The 18,341-nt window shown below is 40.8% G+C and overlaps 1 protein-coding gene across 1 annotated transcript in view; it reads right to left on the bottom strand.

The window, feature by feature from the left end:
• Nucleotides 1–8,211: 8,211 nt before the first annotated feature.
• GDPD3 (glycerophosphodiester phosphodiesterase domain containing 3) overlaps nucleotides 8,212–18,341 on the bottom strand; it is a 109,117-nt gene continuing 98,987 nt past the window's right edge. Inside the window, exons 8-10 of the mRNA XM_030210068.1 lie at nucleotides 11,026–11,085; nucleotides 10,711–10,762; nucleotides 8,212–8,854 (exon numbers count right to left, since the gene is read on the bottom strand). Coding sequence (XP_030065928.1) covers nucleotides 8,732–8,854; nucleotides 10,711–10,762; nucleotides 11,026–11,085 — 235 coding nt within the window. The 3' untranslated portion in view covers nucleotides 8,212–8,731. The remainder of the gene's footprint in view (nucleotides 8,855–10,710; nucleotides 10,763–11,025; nucleotides 11,086–18,341) is intronic.

Raw genomic sequence — 18,341 nt, 5'->3', positions numbered from 1 at the left:
GGCATGCCGTCCAGGGGTTGCACACTTGCTGTGGCTACACAAATGGAGTCATGGCCACAGAAAGGTTGATAAGTGCTGCTATAGGAGTTCATCAGGAATCTATTGTGGTTCGCAAGTTGTTTCAGTTTTCAGCTGCCCCTCCTGATAGAAAGCATGTTAGTGATCTAGCATCCACTGAAATATTAGTCATTCAGTTGTTTGGTTTAATCCTAGGAAGTTAGAGCTATTTTGGAATGAGAAATTTACTCCCCGAGTGTGGTTTTTTTTAATAGGATTTGGTGTCAGGTTTGTTTTAACTACTTATGGTGCCCTGGACTAACTTCTGTGGACAGGACTCTTACTTTTTCTAGACTGCCTCTCCCCCAAATCATACACTCTGTAAAACAAAGCTACTCACCTGTAGCAAGTATGCTCCAAGGACAGCAGGATGAATATTCTTATTCTTGGGTGACTTCATCCAATGGAGCCCGCATGGGAACGTCCCCCAGTAACTTTTCTAGAAGCTTTTGGAAGCACTTCATCATGCATGCACATGCCTTCCTGCCTGCTGCTACTCATGGGAGATGGGCAGGCATTAAGAATATTTATCTTGCTGTCCTCGGAGAACACCTGGTTAAGTGAGAGCAACTTTGTTTTCTCTGAAGACATGCAGAATGACAATAAAAACACTTGTGAATCCCTAGCTACCAGGCTGCCTTGAATAAAAAAAAAAAAAGGGGGGGGGAACCCTAATGAGACCTGAAACGCAAGGTTCAGGAGGATCTTAATCATTATGGTAGTTAAAAGTCTTTTTGCAGCCTGGAACAGAAAAAAATGAACCTGGTGTGTGTGTGTGTGGGGGGGGGGGGGGGGGGGGGGGAGTTGGATTCTACACCCCAATAGATTCTGAAGGACTGTCTGACCAGACTGTTGCATGGAGTCTTGTTCCAAACAATAGTGAGATGTGACTGGGTGGACTGAAGTTTATGTGGCAGCTATGCAGATCTCCTCTATAGAAGCTGATCTCAAATGGGCTACTAAAAACATAACAGCAGATGAGGGCCAAATGGCCCATCCTCAGGAACCCCTAACTCCTCCTTTTCCTAAGAGATCCCACAAATCTGTCTCACGCTTTCTTACATTCTGACACAGTCCTTGTCTCCATGACCAGCCTCCACTGGGAGGCCATTCCACGCATCCACCACTCTTTCTTTGAAAGAGTATTTGCTTAGATTCCTCCTAAGCCTATTTCCTCTTAACGTCATCCTATGCCTTCTCATTCTAGAGTTTTTCTTCATCTGAAAAAGGCTTGCCTCCTCTACATTAATGCCACTGAGGTATTTAAATGTCTCATATCCCCTCTCTCCTGCCTCTCTTCCAGTGTGTACATGTTGAGGTTCATAAGCCTGTCCTTATTTGTTTTATGACAGAGACCGCAGCCATGGCTCTGATGTTACAAGCCCTGACATAACCCACTAGAGTCAGCCCAGCCTAGTAATGAGTAAAGGAAATGCACTTTGCAAGCCAATTTGAGAGAGTGTGTTTGCTGATGGCAGCTCCCATCCTGCCTATCCTATTTGGATCAAAAGAAATGAAAAACTGGGCTTTAGTCCGCTCCAGATAGAAGGTTCTCTTGCAGTCCTGAATATGCAGTGCACTTTCACGACATTAGGTTTGGTGCAAAATGTTGGCAGAAATAATTGATTATTAGGAAGGAATTCAGAATGTGTGTGCAAGACCACTGTATTATTGTAAAACAGTGATTCCTAAATTTATTTGGCTTGCCACCCCCTTGGTTCCTTAAATTTATCACTTGGTATCTCCCCTCCTCCCCCCCCCCCCCCCCCCACACTGAGGCAATTACTTGAAACAACTTATTCAAAATTTCGATATAAGTTTTATTTAATAATATAAATGATATAATTTAATAATATTAAGGATGGAGTTGACATTTTTATTCAATCTACAACACAAAAGCAATTCACATTTTTCAAAAAACAATTTTAATAAAATAGTGTACCTACTTGATCTATTGAATATGTTTAAAGCGATAACAGTTTCTCAATGTCTTGTTTAAAGTTACTGAGTAGGAGTCTTTTTATTTTTTATTTTTATTTATTGCATTTGTATCCCACATTTTCCCACCTCTTTGTAGGCTCAAATCCCCATGTTCTACTATTTGGAGCCAGTGTCTGTGTTTGGTCAGAAGTTGGGCCACCACACCAAATCCGCATTCTACCAAATATGTTGTTGGAAATGCGATGAGCAGGGTTTTTTTGTTTATTTTTTTCACTATGGGTCATAGTGCAGTTTAGTGATCTGGCTTATTTGAAAAATGTAATATCAAATGTTCTTACCATTCACTTTGCGATTCATTGACAACATTTGGTTGCAAAAAAATCTGAGTGATTGGCTGCATAAATCATTCCACTACGTTATTATGCACTTAATAAAATCATAGATCATTCTCTCAATGATTGATTATTCTGAAAGCTGTGTGAAGAAAATGATGAAGATTTTAAACATTTGCTTCTCCATACAGAAGTTTGTTGGTTCTCGAAAGGCAACTGTTGACCCTGTTGTTGAGTTTTTGGATGACAAGGAGGCTTTGCTAAGAGACAACCTCAAAGAGATCAGGAATGACATCGCTTATTTGACAGATCTGTTTGCAAAGTTTAATGAAATGAATTTGCAGTTGCAAGGGAATGACATCAATCTTATTAAGACCAAAACTGTTACTATATTTATTTCAAAACTAAAGTCTGTTCAAATGCAATATGGGATATTGTGAGTTTTACCAGTTTCACAACCTTGCTGATCTAGAAGAGAAAGGAAGGAAACAAAATGATGATCTTCAAGTCTATTGTAACCATTTGGATATGCTGCATAAAGCTTGTCTGTACAATTTGAAGACCTCTTTTGATGGACATTCCACAATGGCTATCAATCCATTTTCAAGAATTGAGGAAGTTGGAGCAATAACATCGCAATTGAAAGAAGAACTCATTGAATTACAAGTAGGTGGAATTTTCTTGTACTTGAAGAATTGCTCAACACCATGAAACAATGACTCTGTTATTAGTTGCCTTGCAAATAAAGAATAAGGGATGGGGCTTGATATACTGCCTTTCTGTGGTTACAATCAAAGGAGTTTACATATTATATACAGGTACTTATTTTGTACCTGGGACAATAGAGGGTTAATTGACTTGCCTAGACTCACAAGGAGCTGCAGTGGGAATTGAACCCAGTTCACCAGGCTCAAAGCCTGCTGCTCTAATCACAGGCTACTCCTCCATCTCTTGAGTTAAATTTTTGTCATGTATGAAGCACACATAAGCAAGAAGCAAGGATTCATTGCCTGGCAAAGTTGATTCGTCTAGCTGTAATGCAAATTCTGTTGTCCTTAGTCTATTGCACAAGGTCTTCCACATTTTTAGTCATTTCATTTTGAACTGAATTGTTGCTCAAAGGAATTGTCTTGATTATATCATGTGATGGTATATGTAAAACAGTACTTGGAACCTCACTAAGTGCTGGTAGGATTAGTTCTTCACCAGTTGGAGTGTGGTAGCCGTGTTAGTCCACTCTTAAGGTTATCAATAGAAATCAAACAAAATAAAACATGGAAAAGAAAATAAGATGATACCTTTTTTATTGGACATAACTTAATACATTTCTTGATTAGCTTTCGAAGGTTGCCCTTCTTCCTCAGATCGGAAATAAGCAAATAAGAAAAATAAGACATTTGCTTATTTCCGATCTGAGGAAGAAGGGCAACCTTCGAAAGCTAATCAAGAAATGTATTAAGTTATGTCCAATAAAAAAAGGTATCATCTTATTTTCTTTTCCATGTTTTATTTTGTTTGATTTCTATTGATAACCTTAAGAGTGGACTAACACGGCTACCACACTCCATTGCCTAATTAGAAAACACTGTTTTGACATATTAAGCACAGTGGTAGCTGACTGATTGTTGGTGATTAAATAAATCCGTATTTTAAATATTCCACACTGTACTGTCTGCATTTCTTCTTTGCACCTGCTATACTTTTTTCAGATAAAAACTGAGAAATAAAATAAAGGACATCTGAATATAACTGCAACTAACAAAAATACACATCACAGTTGGTGAATGTTTGATGACTATGATTGTGTTTTTATAATGAATACGTAAGCAGGTAAATAATGTTATAGGCGGCCTATTTGCCAAGCTACCACATTGATAAAGTAGTAAAAAAGAAATACTTAAATTACTTATTTAGTGGTTTGAATCATTTTCTGTGGCAAGTACGGGTCGTCTGCTCGCAATTATGCTTCAATACTTATCCAAGCTAACCAGCTAAAAATACTAAAATAAAAGACATCTGCTTGCAGTAATGCTTTCAACATTTACCCAGTGGTGGCTCGTACTACTGAATTCAAGGGTGCACATTAATCACAATTAACACCGTGATTAACATGTTAATTATTAATCATGATTAAAAATTTTAATTGATTAATCATTAATCTGCCTCCCTCTCTCCCCGCCTGCATGCATGGTTGGTCCAGCATCTCTTCCTCCCCTCCCGCTGCCAGTGTCTCTCTCTCCCCTCCCAACTTGGTTTACCTTTTCCATAAGTCTTCGCCCTGTAGGTGGCAGCTGTATTGAAACGCTGCCTTGGCCTACACTGGGCCTTTCTCTCTGACCCATCTTGCCCCCTTCTGACACAAATTCCTGTTTTCAGAAGGGGGTGGGATGGGTCAGAGGGAAAAGCCTGGTGCAGGCTCAGGCAGCACTCCAATATGGCTGCTGCCTGCAGGATGAAAGCTTCCAGAAAAGGTAAACCACGTTAGGAGGGAAGGGAAGGGAGAGAGAGCTGCTGATGGTCCGGGAGGGGAGGGAGAGATGCCTGACTGACTGGGTGGGAGAGGAAGGGAGGGAGGGAATTGAGAGAGAACTGCAGGGAGGGGAGGGGAAGGGAAGGAGGGAATTGAGAGAGAACCACAGGCGGTGGAGGGAGGGAATTGAGAGAGAACCATGGGAAGTGGGCAGGAAATTGAGAGAGAACATCAGGTGGGCGGGGGGAGAGGTAGAGAGAACTGCGGGCATGGCCAAAAGGCGAGGGGGAGATGCTGGACTGTGCATGGGGGGGAGAGATGCCAATTGAGGGAGAGGAGGATGGTGGGAGAGGAGATGGGCTCAGAGGGAGGGAGGAAGAGAGAGATAATGGACCTGGGGTGGAAAGCATGGAGAGAAAGAAAAAGAAAGAGGTATTGGACTCGGGGGGGGGGGGGGGTTGGAAGAAAGGGAAGAGAGAGAGAGCACAGGGGAGGGAGGGGGGAGAGAGAGTTGGACCTGGAGGCAGGAAAAAGGAAGATATTGGGCCTTTACTCAGTGGCATAGCCACAGGGGAGGGACCTTGGAGATCTGAGCCTCCTACTTTGGACTCAGGCCCCCCTCCAGAAATGCAGTACCTGTTCAGTGGTTGGTGGGGTAGCTGAAGCCCCACCAGCTGAAGACATTTGCAGCCTGAGTCATCCCTTTCCTCCTCATACTGCCTCAAGAGTGAGGAAGTCATCAGGGTGCCTCCGGGAGTGCCAGAATCAGCAGCTGGAGGCACCCCACTGACTTCCTTTCTCTTGAGGCAGCACAAAGAGGAAGGGGCCTGCTTTAGCAGTGGATTTCTTTGGCTGGTGGGGCTTTGGCATCCCCATCAGCAAAGGTATGATATCTAATGTGGGGAGAGGGAGGGAGAGGAGATATTTGCCCCCCAGTCCATCCCTGTGCCCCCTTCCTGTCCTGGGCCTCCCCCCCCCCCCAATGGACTGCTGACAATGCCCTGCCTTTAATCATACGATTAATCACGATTTAAACATTTTAATTGAAATACAGTCCTACTAACTTCTCATGACTCATGCAACGCTTTGCTCATTTTATTTGCAATGGGTGAAACATATGCACCGTTGGTTCACTCACGATGGCGCAGACATATGCTCATATGTATAAGTAGGTAAATAGTGTTATAAGTGGGCCTATTCACCAAGCTACTACATTGATAAAATGGTAAAAATAAAAAATACTTTAAAAATATAAAATCTTACTTCCTTAGCAGTTCAAATCTTTTTCTATGGCAAGTATGGGTTGTCTACTCGCAGTTATGCTTCAGTATTAGCTAACCAGCTAAAAATACAAAAATAAAAAAGGACATTTGCTTGCAATAGTGCTTTCAACATTTACCTAAGTGGCGGCTCATACTACTGACTTCTCATGAATCATGCAACGCTTCACATGTTTTATTTGTGATGGTGCAAACATATGCACGATTAGTTCACTTGCGATAGCGCAAATATATGCTCATATGCGTAAGCAGGTAAATAGTGTTATAGACAGGCCTATTTGCTAAGCTACCACAGGTCTATTTGCCAGAAACTGTTGGCATTGAATATCTGGGTTTAACAGCAGCGATGGACAGCAAAAGCACTGTCCACCACCAGCTGAATATCAGGGTATGTATATAGGTATGAGTAGTGTTTCTTGGGATAGTACTAAATAATGCCTTAGAGTGCACTTGATGACAGATTTCTAAATAAATAATCTGCCCAACATCTGTCCTGCATCAACATAAACCACACACATACTTAATGGAAATACCAACATTTTAAAATATATTTACATTATCCCATAACTTAAACTTGACCAATCTACTATAATGGTAAACATCTCAACACACATGACAATATCCTGCAAAATAATTACAGCAATGGCACATATCCTTCAAACTTTGCTTTATAACAAATGTTCATGTAGGTAACACATTGAACACTATAGACTGTGATAAAAAAAGAGCCCAAATATCATTTATTTTAGTTAAAAAAAAGATGTAAGGGAAATATAAACTACTCTTAACAGAATGTACTTTTATTTCAATATCAATTCATTTACACGTTAATAAATTTATATTTTTCACAAATGTTAACCTTTGTATACACTTCAACATATCAAAAACCACATGAAGCAAAGCTCTACATTTCTCACTAATAAAATAAGCAAAATCACACTGTCAACATCAAGATTTTTTTCAACCTATTGTGGAATCTGGCATAGAGAACAAGAGACAACCTGAAGAAAATGTTTGTTAGAGCAAGTAATCTGTCTCATATTAATACCTTCATTGTTTCATTTCTATCCTATGTAAGGGAGGTGGATCACCCCTCAAATCTGTCAGGATCTAGAAGAGATGTCACTGCGTATAGTTCTAAGAATGAACTAGTACTGTCTTATCTTTCAGAAACCTGGCCTTCTTGGTGAGGGCCTGAGTTTCCATTTACTGATGTCACAGGTAAATTAATGGAAAGGCATATACACGTTAACTCCATCCCATGTTATGCAGAACCACTAAAGGGAAAATGTTCCATTCTTTTATTATGGGTGGGCTGTGTTGCATTGATCACCATGTGACCCTTTGTGTGCCCTAGTCATGAATCGTTCCTTCTGCTGCTACTTCTGAACCCAGCTAAGTTGCTTTGTTCCTGTTCCCTAACCAAAAGTGTCTCCTTTCAGGTTTCCACCATACTCAGGACTTACAGCACATCTAAGTACCAAGCAGACTTTGGGATGAGACTTCCCCACAGAAGTCAGTGATTTTGGGAAGAAGAAAATTACTGATTATCTGCAATATCAGGTTCATATTCATCACTAATTCTTTCTATTCTGTTTTGTACCAGGTTTCAAACAGAAAGTAAGTAATCATCTCATGATTTGAACTTGAAGTAGGTTAACTAATTATCTTTTCTTTCTTTGCAGAGTTTACTGATTCTCTGAAAGGGGGAAGGGATGAAAAAGTATACATTACTAATTTACTAATTCTCTTTAATGTTAAAGAGTGTCATACTCTTTAGTGTTATACTGTTGAGGACAGTATCATTGTCCCTTGTTGGTTATTGTTAAGTATACACTGTCCAGCTGGTTGCTGAACCATTTTTGAAGCAACATTTTGACCTTTCATGGCATTATTGGGATAATCTTTACTGACCGCTCTGGCACTATCCAGATAGCTATTTTGCAGTCCTAATTTATTCAGTGTTGGCACTTAGCGGTACCTGGATACATAGGAGCCAACTTTACAGAATTATTGGGGGTGCTAAGCCCAATGAAAATAACCCCTCCCTGGACACATACAATGAATTTTCTCAATATTGGGGGTGCTCAAGCACCCACAGCACCCACAGAGTCGGCTCCAATGCCTGGATAATTGCTGGCAGCTGCCCTTATACCTGGATAGTCAGTGTTTGTGTTGGTGACTGGGTACAGCATGGTGCTGAATATCTGGGTATAAAATTAAATACTGCAGTCAGTTGTATTTGGTAGTATATCAATAAATTAAACTAAATTAAATGAAGTCAACAGTGACCGCGTGTTCTACTTGTCAGCCATACTGAAAAACAGAAAGAGAGAGCAGGAAATTCAGAGCAAAAAGAGTTTTATTAAAATCATAACTTGAAATAAAACATGAAAACTTCATAAACACATTTCCCCATCCTTTGCCCCTCAGCTCCCCTGCCAAGCTTGAAAATACGTCACATTGTTTACAGTCTGTAGTTTGGGCATCTCTGTGAATGAGGCATCGCTGCTGCTCCTCTTTTCAGCTGGCTATTCTGTAGAGTGCCCTATCTTTTCCCATATAAATCCATCATAAGTTCATCTCACATCTGTATCTGCCCCTACCATTCTCCACATAGTACCCTTTGCCTTGCCTAGTCTTAGGAAGCTTCAGTGTCCTGTACTTTTCAGGAACGTGCAAAGATGAGATGGATAATCAGTTATGATTCCTGTGGCCTTTAATTTGCAAGCTGTCTGGAAATCCAACTCCTGGTTCAGAACCCAGAAGTATACCTGTCACCCCAAAAAACAAACAATTCAAATTAAAGGAGAAGATTTATGGTCAGAAGATGCAAGTATTGTGTTGGTTGTTTTTTTTTTTTAACTTTTACCTTTGGGTTTTGTTTTTCAGTACTGTGTTCCCTGACATGGCTCACAGTAACTACTCAGTTAGCCAGGGAAGTCTTTTTGACATTGAAGGCTAAAGTGCTGGCCATGAGTGGAACATTTTTCTTGAAATTTCCCTGCAAATGTCTTAATACCTTTCAGGGAAATACTTATGTGATCTCTGATCCATCACATCTAGAAACATTTATTTGTGAATATGGCATGGAGGGTAATGCTTAATGCAGTTGCTCCTAAACCTGGTCCTAGAGGCACCAGAGCCAATCAGGTTTTCAGGATAACCACAATGAATATTCATGAGAGAGATTTGCATGCACTGCCTCCACTGCATGCAAATCTCTCTTATGAATATTCATTGTGGATATCGTGAAAACCTGACTGGCTGGGGTGCCTCCAGGACCAGGTTTGGGAACCACTGGCTTAATGAAATAGCAGTAGGTAGAATGAAGGTCCTGAAGATCAGCTAGGTAGTTTAGGAAATGAGAAACAGAGTTTAATATTTCTTTTCCTTTCCTTCCCCCCCCCCCCCCATTTTATTCAACTATAAAAGGGAGCTCTTGGGATGAAGGTGAAAGGGGACAGACTCAGGAGTAAATACTTTTTTATGGAAAGGGTGGTGAATGGGTGGAACGGTCTCTCATTGAAAGTGGTGTAGACCAAAACTGTATCTGAATTCAAGAAAGCATGAGACAAGCACATAGGATCTCTTATGGACAGGAAAGTATTGTAGAGATTATTAGAATAAATAGGCAGACTGGATAGGCCATATGTGACTGTCTTTGGGAAAAGGTGACTAAAGCAGAGGATCCAAAATGTTGAGAACGGCTGATTATTATTATTTTTTCATACCATGGGTCTATACGCAGTCTGAAAAAGTTATATTTTGAACTTCTGTAACTTAAAAAAAAAGTTTTCACATAAGATGATGAGGTTTGTTTGCTGTAAAAGAACTCATTAAAACCTCATTTTTTGTTTCTGGTGACTTTATTCACCTTTTCCCAGAGATGGTCACATATGGTCTTTATCTGCCTTCATAAGAACATAAGAATAGACATACTGGGTCAGACCAATGGTCCATCTAGCCTAGCATTCTGTCTCCAACAATGGCCAATTCAGGTCACAAGTACCTGGCAGAAACTGAATTAGTAGCAACATTCCATGCTACCAATCCCGGGGCAAGCGGTGGCTTTCCCTATGTCCATCTCAATAACAGACTATGGAACTTTCCCAAACCTTTTTTAAACCCAAATAACTACTGTTACCAGCGAGTTCCGGAGCTTAACTATTCTTTGAGTGAAACAATAGTTCCTCCTTTTTGTTTTAAAAGTATTTGAATGTTATTTCATCGAGTGTCCTCTGGTCTTTGCATTTTTTTTGAAAGAGTGAAAAATCAATTCACTTCTACCCATTCTACACCACTCAGGATTCTGTAGACCTCCATCATATCCCCCTTCAGCCGTCTCTTTTCCGAGCTGAAAAGCCCTAACCTTTTTAGCCTTTCTTCATACGGGAGGAGTTCCATCCATTTTTCTCTGTTTCTATATTTGTTTCTCCTTGATGTGGGTTTGTGTTTGTTTTGATTATGTAGATGCAAAGATTTTCTGTCTAATGTACGCTATTTCTTCTTTTCTTTACTGCATTTCCTTTTATATTCTTTTTGGAATGTATATTGATATAATTGCAAAAAGCAGAAGAGTGATCAGAAACTTCTGCACATTACAGTGAATTAGTGCAGTGTGACTTACCTGGATGCCCCTGTCCTTGAGGTGTCTGATGAGAGATTTCCTCATGATAAGCCTGTAGGTGAAGAGGAGACAGAGTGACAGTGAACAAGCATGCACTTCTCAGCAGTCAGGGCAGCATATATAGCCTCAATCAACAGGCAGATTATTTTTAATTTTAGGTGTGGCATTAACTGTCTGTATGACCTTGGGGCAAATTTACTTATCGCCCCATGCTTCAGGTGCACACTGGTTGTATATTATTGGGACAAAAGACTTGTGTAAACACAAGAAAGTGAATCATCACTTTGGCTTGTACAAAGCTCCCTTCTGACTCACTTCTCCATCAGGCGCACCAGTATCCAATTCCGCATGATGCTGCTTTGGGGATAATATGCTCTACAGGAGAAAGAAAAAGAGAGAGAGACAGAGATAAGTCACTTGGCAGGTTCGGGAGTAGTTTCTCTGGCCACATACTGAAAGAAGTATTTCTACCAGAGATTTTAGGTGTTTGGAAGGCTTTCTAGGGAACAGATTAAAAAAAAAAAATCCTGGACACAATAACAACATTTAGCGACACTCATACAAAAACAGGCCAGTGACTTGATACAGGGGACACAGAGGTTTACCTCTATTGAAAAATTGGGGTTAATTAGAAAAAAAGATGATCACTGGGACATAACCACAGGCGGACCTGAGTGAGCTGTGTGCCCCCTCCCCACACACCTTGGAGTCAGGCCCATCCAATGAGCGGCAATGGCATACCAATGAGAGGAGAACTGAAGATTTATTTATTTATTTATTTCAAAAGACCTATATTCCACACTATCTTCATAATTCTAGGCGGAGAACAAAGTTACATACATAATATAAACATCAGACAAACTGTATTAAGACAATAAAATCGTCAAATATATTAAAATCCACCATAACACATGTGAGCTGAACTGCTCATACCTGAACACATACCACTGTCATTGATATCACTGTATAACAATAAAAAATAATCAGGCCAATTAGTAAGCTTGATTAAATAAAATAATCTTTAAAGCAATCTTAAAATCTTTTAAGTGTCTTAAGGCTTCTTTTACTGCATGGCAAATGAGAGGAAGCCCATTCAATTCCTGTGGGCTTCCTCTCATTTGCCACGCCAGAAATCGCTAGTGCAATTTAGTAAGAGAGGCCCTTAGTGCATGAATATTTGGAAGCAGAGCATTCCAGAGCATAGGACCCACAATACCTATTGCTCTGCCCCCCTCCTGTCCTTTCAATAATGGTGTTCTACCCAACTTCCCTCCTCTGTCTGTCTGTCTGTCTGTTGTTCTTCTCTGTTGTATTTCTCCATTTAATTGATATTAGATTGTAAGCTGCCTAGATGGCTTGACTGTAAGGCAGAAAAGAAAGTGTAAATAAAACTAGATATGAAATATAGCAGATCTGTATTCTTCAAGGTGTATTACCTTATACGAAGGTATGTCTAACAGGTTAGCTGTCAAAGGCCGTAATGAACAGGAAGGTTAATGCAGATTAATCAGCCTGCTTGTCTGACATCTATGCTTTGACACCAGTACTTTGGAATATATTGTCTCCCACATTTTTACCCAAGCATTTTGTGGGCCATAGTTGGTGTGGGGTGTTGTAAACAGAATCAGTGCTTGTTCTGTAACTCTCCAGGGTCTTCTACTCCTCCTTTGAGCCCACAAGCTTATTGCTCCCTATACTTTCCTTTCTGGATCCACTCATGCCTTGAATCACTCCTCCTCTCTTCTCTTTTTCCTCTATTCTATTTGATTTTGGAGTTCTTTTCTGTCTCCCTCCTACATCTATTTTATTGTAAACCACTTTGATATTCTTGTCATGAAAGGCAGCATAGTAAACCTTAAACGTAGGAGTCTTTTTACCAAACTGCAGTAAAAGGACTCCTGTGGTGGCATCAGCGTATGGGTAAAAGGCATTTTTTTTAAGGAAATGGTCGTGCAGTAAGTGAACCCACTTGCCGCACAACCATTTCACACAGGAGCCCTTACAGCCACCTATTTAGGAGATGGTAAGGGCTCCCGTGCTAACCTAGCAGTAACTGGGCAGTGTGCGGGGTTACCTGATTACCACTAGGTAAGCTCTGACACTAAAAAAATGCATTTTTCAGCACCAGAAATGGCGCACAGTGGGGGAGAGGGTGGGAACTACCACAGCAGTAATGGGGAATTGGCAAGCACCAATGCCGCGGTAGCTGTACTAAGGCATTGTAAAAGGGCCCCATAAACATATGCCTGGACATTCCACTGTCATCTTAAATGTAACAAGGACAAGACAAACTCCTTTTCTTTTCCCCCAGCTTCTGTCTCTGTGGACGGAGCTCTCATCCTTCTAGTTCCCTTAGCTCATAATCTTTGGGTTATCTGTGATGCTTCTTTCTTCTCTATGCACATCCAAAACCCTGTTAGAGCACGTCCTGTATTTCTTTTTAACATTGTTAAATTCTGCTTCCTTTTTGAACATGCTACTAAAATACTTAACCTCTCTCTTTACCTCCCACTTAGACTACTGCAACCTATTCCTTGAGGGCCTCCCACAGAACCATCATTCTGCCATGCAGTCTATTCAAAATGCAAACTGCTCCACTTATATTCTTTCAGTGTCATTGGCTTCCCATCCACTTCTGTATACATTTCAAACTTCTATGCGTTCACTCTGCAACTCCAAATGCGTTCACTTTGCAGCTCCTCATTATTTGTCTTTTCTTCTCTCTCCCTACAATGTTAGCAAGCGTTAACAATGAAAGAAGAGGCACAAATAAGAATGAAGAGTTTCTTCCTCGTGGAACTCTTCATTCTTATTTGTGCCCTTTTCTTTCATTTCTAACTCTTGTCTCCACTCTTTCAATCTTGCTGCACTGATTGCCTGGAACAGACAGACTTACTGAGTCAGTGCATTAGCCCCCCCCCCCCCACCCCCCTATCCGTGTTCAAATCCAGATTAAAACTCACCTTTTTGATGTTCTTTGTATATCTTGACCAATGGTGACCTCATTCTCTTTTCATTTCCTGTTTATTGGGTATGTTTGTCTTTAAGAGTGTTTAGCTCTATTGAGAAGGAGTGTCTCTTTTCATGTGTTTGATAGCATTATGCACATCTGGTATAAATAAGTAGTAGCAGTAATAGCAGGGCTTTTTTGAGGGGGTACTTGGGGGTACTGAGTATCGACACCTTTTCCATTGTCTGCAAAAATTGACCCATGGACCCCAAGTTTTAATGAAAGAGCTCAGGCTCTACACACCAATTCTGCCTTGTCATAGATTCTGTGACTGGTTGCAGGGGGCCTGGCTATTGTGGAGTGGGTCCCTCAGTGATCACCCCACCCCTGAAGGGTAGCCTGGCATTTGAGTACCGGCACCTTTTTTGCTAGAAAACACGCGCTGAGTAATAGTATTTGAAAAGAACTAGAGGGTGGCAAGAAGGAAGCTACTCAGTTTTTTGCTTATGACCTTTTTGGCCTTCTTTTCAGTTCCTACTGACTTATGCATATAAGGCCCTGCAATGACTCTCTGCACACAGCCCTGCATCCCTCCACATTCCCCATGGGCTGCCCCTAAAGCCACTGCTAAAGAAATACCATACAGTGTTCAAAGCAACATTTGCAAGGGGACATCAAGGGATTCTGCATGCACATGGCAGAAAATTTTATGAGCACATCACCCTGATAACACCATCCTTACAGGAAAGCATGGTGGTGGCAGTGGCATTATGCTGTAGTGATGTTTTGCATCAGTTTGCATCAGCAGGGACAGGGAGGCTTGGGAAGCTTGAGAGAAAGCTGGATTGTTCAAAATACAGGCAGTAAAGTACATAAGCATCACCATACTGGAATAGCTCCTGCAGGAATACTTGTTTCAGTCTGCCAAAGACTTGGGTTGGGGCTGACCTTTTCTATCTCTGCTTGCATCCTTTGGATTTATTTTGGATTCTAGTCTAATGTTAATCTTCATAATGCAGATTGATGATGTAATGAAATCTTTTTTTTATTTTTTCACTTCACCACATTCGTTGATTCAAAACTTACCATTGTGCAGTTTAACTAAAAATCCTGGTTCTCACCCTCGCCATCTCCAGGCTTGATTACTGCAACTCTCCCACTCTCTTCATTAAAATGTCTTCTGCTCCTTCAGTCCACTGTTTTGAAGCTTTTGGCTGGGATCTGTTATTTCGACCATTTCAATCCCCTTTTGATTTCCTTTTGCTGGGTTCCTGTTGCTGCATGCCCTAAATTCAAAAATTTGGACTTTGTCCACCATGCCTTTTATTGTGATAAACCACCATCTTTAGCCCCACTCCCTGATACCCTATTCTCGTTACAGGCCCTCCTCCTTTCACTTTTCGCTCCTTCCTGTTTACGCTTGGAGATTTCATGCCACTCTGCCTCTCATACTTGGGCCCTTATTTTTGAAATTTAATGCCTCTCTATCTTCATCAAGATTTAAGAAAGCTTTGAAAACCAGCTTTCCTTTGCTCAAGCCCTTCTTGTCTGTTCTTCTTCCCTTTTCTTGTGTTGAGTAGTTGGCCACCTGAGTTTGAAGGGCGGTTTAGCAAATTTTGCGAATAAATAAGATTAAACTTTGATCCAAAGAACAAAGCAAAAACAACAATAGAGTAGATGAGCAATAAGGAATTGATAATTCTTCAGGCGTCCAGTGAAAACCCAGACCTGAATCCAACAGCAACCTAGATAACTTGAAAGAACTAGAGCTATTCTGGCAAAAAGAATGATCATAGACGCTTATCCGAAACAACTTCTGCTGCAAAAACTCATACAATCAAAAGGTTTTGGTTTCTTATTCCTTTAACATTTGTTCAGTATTTTTGTAACTGTTCTTTCACGTTGAAAATGTGGAGTATGTTGAATTGTATTCTTTAGACAGCAGAATGTGAAAATGTACAAGGGTATGCAGACTTACAAGCTCCTCTAGGCATCAGGCTGCAATATCAAGAAAAGGTAGGAGAAGCTGGTAAAGTAGTCAGAAAAGCAAAAATGCAAATGGAATAAAAAGTAGCCAATAAAATAAAATGGAGGGGGGAGGGGAGGAAACATTTTTTTAGGTTTGAGATAGGACGGCAAAAGTGGCATTATAAGGCTCAAACCATTAAAAATGTGAAAAGGCTGGAGTTTCCACTCCTCATTGCTGAGCATCTCCAAAGGGGCATGTCCTGCCCATTAGGTCAAGCCCCTTTGGGGCAGTCACTTAGGAAGAAGACTGGACCTCCCAATCTCATAGCCCAATGTAGATGTCCACGGTAATGCCTGCACATAATTCCACACACTTCATGCTGGTAAGGAGCCACCCCTATCTGCTTCTTTTAAACATTTTTGTGAGCAATATCTCAGAAGGGCTGTCTTTGTGGATGATACTAAAATCTGCAATAGGGTAGACAGCTCAGATGGTGTGGATAGCAAAAGGGAAATGGGACTTGATATACTGCCTTTTGGAGGTTTTTGCAACTACATTCAAAGCGGTTTACATATATTTAGGTATTTATTTTGTACCAGGGGCAATGGAGGGTTAAGTGACTTGCCCAGAGTCACAAGGAGCTGCAGTGGGAATTGAACTCAGTTCCCCAGGTGGGACCTAGTGAAGCGTGAACAATGGTCCAGAATTTGGCAGCTAAGATTTAATGCTAAAAAATGCAGGGTCATGCATTTTTGCAAAAACCTGAAGCAGCGGTATGATATAGGGGGTGAAGTACTTCTGTGCATGAAAGAAGAGCAGGATTTCTGGTGATCGTATCTGATCATCTTAAGGTGATCAAACAGGTGGAATAGGAGATAGTGAAAGCCAGAATGATACTTGGGTGTATAGGGAGAGGCCAGCAAGGAAAAGGAGGTGATAGTGTCTCTGTATAAGTCTCTGGTGAAATTCCATTTAGAGCACTATGTACAGTTCTGAAGACCGCACCTTCAAAAAGATATAAAGAGGATGGAGTCAGTCCAGAGGATGGCTACTAAAATGGTTAGTGGTCTTCATTATAAAATGTATAGGAACAGACTTAAAAATCTCAATATGCGTACTTTGGAAGAAAGGCCACGGACGGGGGATATGATAGAAACATTTAAACTTCTCCATGGCACAAATGCACTGGAGGCCAGGCTTTTTCAACTGAAAGGAAATTCTGGAATGAGAGGGCATAGAGTGAAGGTGAAAGGGGATAGACAGGAGCAATCTAAGCAAATACTTCTTTATGGAAGGGTGATGGATGTGTGGAACGGCCTCCTGGTGGTGGAGGTGGTGGTGGAGCAGATGAAGAGTGTATCTGAATTTAAGAAATCATGGGACAAGCACACAGGATCTCTAGGGGAGAGAAAGAGATTGTAGAACTTAGTAATTGGTATGGATGGGCAGACTGGATAGGCTATATGGTCTTTATTGATATTTAAATTTTTATTCCACTTATACCTAAGTGGTTTACACAAAATACATACCAAATTTGCCATTATTTTCCATGTTTCTGTGTTGCTTGGTAGCTATACATCAGGGGGAAAAAGAAGGGATTTTGGGATTTAGCTCATACCATCTTCAGTTGTTGCTCATTCAGGTACAATAGATATTTTCCCATTCATAAGTTTAAATTTGTACCTAAGGCAATGAAGGGTTAAGTGATTTGCCCAAGATCACAAGGAGCCACAGTGGGATTTGAACTGGGCTTACCTGGAATGAAGTGAGAGGAAGGGCAAAGAGTGTGCCTCTGGTTATTTATTTTAGAGGTGCAGCAGGATCTGTCTGATACTGGGTACCATTTGGTTCCTTCACCTGTGTTAACCCTTTCTTTACAATCAAGGAGCCAGCAGGCAGTGCTGCATTAAGGCAGGCTATTATTAAGGCAGACTGAAAAGGAACAGAAGGGTACACTTCCCTGTAATTTATCCAGTTGCAAACTATGCCAAAATATTTCACAGGACCCCAAAGTCATCCACAAAGGAAAGATATTCAACATAAAGGGATCTTTCACTTGCTCATCTTCCAATGTGGTATATATCATTCAGTGTAAAAAATGTAACGAAGGATGCTATATTGGAGAAACAGGCCAGATGCTTAAGACAAGATTCAATTTACATAGACATCATATGAACAATACTGGTGCCAGCAGGGTTCCCACGCCTGTTGGTCAACATTTTACAGGATCAGGACACTGTACCAGTGACTTCACAGTGAGAATCCTCAAAGGTAACTTTAAAACCATACAAGAACGTAAGACCTTTGAAGTCAGAATGATTGAATATTTTAACACCCAACAGAAAGGACTTAACAAGGATCTGGGGTTCCTAGCCCATTATAAACCATAAAGCTGTATGTCTCTGTTGATCACCCTCCCCTCACCTATCCACACCCACCCTGTTAGAATATCAATGATATGCTTTGATGTCCCCATGCATACTTCCTACCCACCCCCCTCCTCCCACCCTGTCAGACTGTCATAGTAATGCTTGAATGTTTTCACTTATATACACTGTCAGCTAGCACATTTGCTTATTTCCGATCTGAGGAAGAAGGGCAACCTTCGAAAGCTAATCAAGAAATGTATTAAGTTATGTCCAATAAAAAAGGTATCATCTTATTTTCTTTTCCATGTTTTATTTTGTTTGATTTCTATTGATAGGCAGGCTA

Source organism: Microcaecilia unicolor, chromosome 7 (assembly GCF_901765095.1).
Source record: "Microcaecilia unicolor chromosome 7, aMicUni1.1, whole genome shotgun sequence".
NCBI lineage: Eukaryota > Metazoa > Chordata > Amphibia > Gymnophiona > Siphonopidae > Microcaecilia > Microcaecilia unicolor.
The sequence above is the reverse complement of the archived record's forward strand: the minus strand, read 5'-3'. Positions and strand labels throughout refer to the sequence as shown.